Raw genomic sequence first — 4,892 nt, 5'->3', positions numbered from 1 at the left:
TGCCTAAGTACAGCACCCTGCACTTGTCAGTATTGAAACGCATCCTGTTTATGTCAGCCCACTCCTGTAACTTATCCAGGTCTTGTTGCAGTCTTTCCCTCCCTGCTAGCATGCTCACCTCACCCCAAATTTTGGTATCATCAGCAAATTTAAACAGGTTGCAATTCACCCCGTCGTCCAAATGGCTGATGAAGAAATTGAACAGCGCAGGCCCCAGTGCAGACCTCCCTCCGCCTTTCCCGACTGAAAACTGAATGTCAGTTCAGTTGGTTACCCGTGCAACCTACGCAGCTTAGAGAAAGCTGCCTAGTTTGAATCAATTCAGCCTCAAGCTTTTGGACTGCCTGTACTTAGCCTAATAATACCCAGCACTTATACATTATTACGAGATCTATATTCCCTCTTAGCCTTCTACACAGTCCTTCCCAGCCAGAGGTGGAAGGTAGCAGAGAACAGGTTGTTTGTGCCAGATCAGCTAGTAACAGAGACTTTGGTCTCCTGGGCTTGATTGGCTTTTCCATTTTAAGGAAATGATGAAGAACAGAGAGAGGATAGGGTTTAATGGGAGAGGCAAGAAAAATAGCAGGAGGAGGTGGGGACAGGGAAGACATGGGGGTTTTTTTCACCAGTGTCCTGCTGAACTGGGCCCCAGAGACAATTTTGTCTGTAACAGGGAGATCTGTAACAGGGAATCCCAAACAAGGGGCCAGCCCTGACATCAGCCTGACCAGAGATACGTGTTCTGAGCAGTCAGTCACTTGAGTGTATCAGGAGCCCCAGGTAGCTGAAGGCACCTCTGTAGCATAGAGGAAGAGAGACCTGCAGCCATCCTGTGGTCCCCCTTCATGGGCTTTCCAAGCTTTATGATTCTCCCCCTAACATCGCCTTCTGGTCCTTTATAATGGACATGGTCCTCCAAGGCTCTATGATCAGTCCACAAGCCTTGCCAGCCACTCAAGGGTAGCTGGTACGCAAAGCACTGTGTTTCTAAACTACTTGAGCACCAGGTTTTCTTCTCTCACCTTAAAACTCAGCCTCCAGAGAGTAAGTATCCCTAATTCACCCCTCCCCCAAGCCCATACACGCACACACATTGCTTCCCTATGACAGAAGATGCTTTGGGCAGGGGGAGCAGTAGAAGGGGAAAGCCTTTAGTGTCCTAGAGGGAATACCCTGTATCTTGTCTCAGTGATGAGGTAGCTGTTAGCAAGGAGTTTCTCTCCCTGTGTCAGAAGCAGCCTGTGTGCTGTACTTTGGCCTCACTGCTGGGATAAGGAATATTCCTGCCTCCCATTTCTACCCTGTGGCAGAAGGAGGGTGGGCAGCAAGGAAGTTAACAGAAGTCCAAGGCCCAGCTCTCAGAGCTCCAGAAACCATCTCTGCTTATTCTTGTAGTTCATAAGTCACTAAGTGCCTCCCACCTGGGGGACTGCCCTTCTAATCAGTCCAGACCCCCACACTGGCCATGATCCCCTTTACACTCCCCTCCTTGTGCTGCACTAGTGCTGCTTGCTGAGCCCTGGGATAGAAACCTCCTGGTTTTGAGCCCTTACCTCACCATCCAAGCCCTTGGGAAAGCTTTGGCAGGTCAACTCTTTCTGATCGCTCTTGGAGGCCTGAAGAACAAATGTAGCCAGTAACATACCAGGAGATTTAGGATGGATTTAGTCCCCGTGAAGAGAATAACCAAGCTGTGTCAGTGTCATGTTTTAAAGAAAATGACTCAGAGACCCCATCATTCCTGGATAATTCCTCATCTCTCCCGCCAGATAGCATCCCTGATCCTTCCCAAAGGACACTCTCTGGGGGTGCATCATTTTATTGGGCCAGATTCTCAGCTGTTGCAAAACAGCATAGCTTCCCTGGCCTGGATGGGGCTGTGACACTTTAAACTCTCTGAGGATCTGGCTTCAGGGATTTTCCTGTTTGATTAATAGCAACCATCTGACTGGAAATCTCCCTGGACAATGATGTGTGGCTCTTGTATAGTGCTTTCTATTGATGGTTTTCAATTTTAATGCACTGATTTTCACAGCACCCGTGTGAAGCAGGGCACAGAGGAGGAACTTGAGGCACAGAGCAGCTAAGGGACTTGCATATGGTAACAGGAAGTTTATGGCAGAGCTGACTCTTCCATGATGTAAGCTAGTGCCTTAAACACTGTACTCCTTTTAAGTGAACATAGGAATACATTGGCCATATTAATCAAAACCCTCAAGCCTGATATTGCAGCCACTCTCCAGGGGGAGAAAGCCAGAACAGGGTGTCCTGAAGGCCAAAAGCATGGGTCCTAACAGACAAAAAAAAAAAGTAAATATATCCCAGAACCTTCTGCTGAGAATACTCTGCTGTTTGTCACTTTTTAAATCACATCTAGGGGCTGCCCAGCTGATCCTGAGCATCCGAAAATCCTAAGTGAGAAACCATGGAAATCCTGGATTATGATTTAAAAAATACACTGGACGATTTTTATTTGCTTTCTGGTTATGAGCCTTTAGGAAGCCCTTGATTCATACCGTCAAGTGAAATGGAACCACTTGTGCCCTTTAGGCTGGTACAGAGTTATTGTGGTAGTGAGTAATGTGCTATTGAATAAGACTTAAAACCCAAGTCCATCTGGGTAATGAGAATACCCCTAGCACAGGGGTGGGCAATAATGTTGGGTGGAGGGCCGCTTACTGAGTTTTGGCTAGCCATCAAGGACAACATGACAGGCAGCCAGGAGCAGACAAATATTAATTGCCTAAATATTTTAGGGGCCACACAGGCTGAATAGAATGGCCTGGTGGGCCACATCTGGCCTGCGGGCCACATTTTGCCTGCCCGTTCCCTAGCACCTCCCATAGGAGTGAGCTGTCAGACTTGTTTCCTAGCTAAATTTTAGTCTGGACAATTCTGGTCTACATCTCACAACTTTGCTGTATGCATTCACTTTGGATACAGGTTGTTCTCCACTTCCTTCCTGCATTCACATGTAGAGTTGCCCAGTTCTATTCCTGAGGTGGCTGCATTTCAGTGATGGGCATAGTGATTGGTGTGTATAAAGTGCTTTGGCATGAAGAGTGCTAGGGACTTGTTGAATTATTTCATTTCCTTTTGTTTCCATCTCTGTCAGAAATGAATGCAAAGATGCTGGACTTTGAGACCTTCCTCCCCATCCTGCAACATATTTCACGAAACAAGGAACAGGGAACCTATGAAGACTTTGTGGAAGGACTACGTGTCTTTGACAAGGAATCAAACGGCACTGTTATGGGAGCAGAACTGCGCCATGTGCTTGCAACTCTGGGTATGGGCTGGAGGCAAAGCTGGACCTAGTGGATTGGTAACCAGGGGGCAGAGATCTAAGCTGGTACCAAAAGCCCCTATGGCAGTGTCAGGGGAACAGCATTGAGAGTGGGACTTCCCTTCTTTTAGGGAGTTGAGTTCTGTTGGATGGTATAATGCTAGAGGGAGATCCTCTTATCTGGGGCAGCCACAGATAATCCTTCTCATCTTAACCCAGGCTTTAGCAAATAGCCCAGTACACTGTTAATATAGACATTGCTGATATAATATTAGCAGGAGCAAATTATTCCAAGACAGAGCTCCTTTCACATGTAAGTTATGAGTTGGGATGTGACCCAGGCCAGTTAATGGCTTGAAGATGTTCCTAGTGACAGCTGTTCCAATTTGGTCCTTTCTCGTCTCTGCCTTCCTTCCCTACATTCCCTCTAGTGTTTTCGAAAACATAGCACCTTGACTTACAAATGCCCCATTAATTAGCCTTAGATGGAGCAAATAGCCAACAAATGAATTCTCCCCAATACTTTTCCTCAAGTGAGGCAGCAATGGTTCTCTTGAAGAGGGCTAGGGGTCCCTCATAATCCACAGTAGTCTAATACCAGGGCTGGGGCAGTGGTAGAGTGATCCTTCTAACCTACCTATCTTTTTCCTTCTGTTTCTAGGAGAGAAGATGACAGAACGTGAGGTAGAGCAACTGATGGCAGGGCAGGAAGATGCCAATGGCTGCATCAACTATGAAGGTAGGAGGATCAGATTCTTTTCCTGGGCACATCAGCCATTTCATGCTTTTCTCTGAAATACTAAATGCACCTTCTGCTGACCTGAAAAGTGGAACAGGCAGTCACTGAGTAGATCAGAATGAGGTGAAGAAACACTTGTGTATGATCCATCCTAGGAATCATGAGGCAAATTCAGGAGAATTCAAGTGTGTCAGAGATTTCCAACAATATCTTCTCAGGATTGAGTGCATCTTTGGGTAGAGTCTGAGGGCCTAGAATTAGTGAACACTTGAGAATGAAGACTTCCCCCTCTTTCTCACTGTAAATGGGGATAACAATACTAAATCACCTCCTGGGAGCTGTGAGGTTTCCTTATCTTTGTAAATAGGTTTGATATCATCAGATGAGAGATGCAGCAGAGGAACAAGAGAGGATCTCTTCACTAGGATATGCATCACTGTAACCCACTGGTTAGACCTTGGTAAATTCAAGGATCTTTCCTGAGCTTATTTATTTATTTTTTAATCTCTTGACATGGAAAATTCCCTGTCAGTGTACCGGTGAAAAGTATCTCTGTATTTCATTGTTCATGGATGCTGGACTCAAAATGCAGGTCAAGATCTTGTCAAGGCTTTCTTGTCAAAATGCTCTACAAACCATTTTCACTAATATGGAACTGCAAAGCTCCCCCAAGACTAAGACAAAGAGAGCTCATGGCCTGCTAGGCTCAGCCTCTGTCCTAAGTACCCCAGCTAGTCTCATAGTTTCATAGTTTGTAGGGTCAGAAGGGACCTGAGCAGATAATCAAATCCAACCCCCTGCCTTGGCAGGAAAAAGTACTGAGGTCAAATGACCCCAGCAAGGTGTTCATCTAGCCTTGTCTTAAAG

At 46.2% G+C, this 4,892-nt stretch overlaps 1 protein-coding gene across 1 annotated transcript in view; it reads left to right on the top strand.

Moving 5' to 3' along the window:
- MYL4 (myosin light chain 4) overlaps positions 1–4,892 on the top strand; it is a 26,388-nt gene that overhangs the window by 17,602 nt on the left and 3,894 nt on the right. Inside the window, exons 4-5 of the mRNA XM_019548457.1 lie at positions 3,116–3,289; positions 3,948–4,025. Coding sequence (XP_019404002.1) covers positions 3,116–3,289; positions 3,948–4,025 — 252 coding nt within the window. The remainder of the gene's footprint in view (positions 1–3,115; positions 3,290–3,947; positions 4,026–4,892) is intronic.

The sequence above is a fragment of the Crocodylus porosus genome, unplaced genomic scaffold (genome assembly GCF_001723895.1).
Source record: "Crocodylus porosus isolate Cpor-Errol unplaced genomic scaffold, CroPor_comp1, whole genome shotgun sequence".
Lineage (NCBI taxonomy): Eukaryota > Metazoa > Chordata > Crocodylia > Crocodylidae > Crocodylus > Crocodylus porosus.
This window is presented reverse-complemented; position numbering and strand designations above follow the sequence as displayed.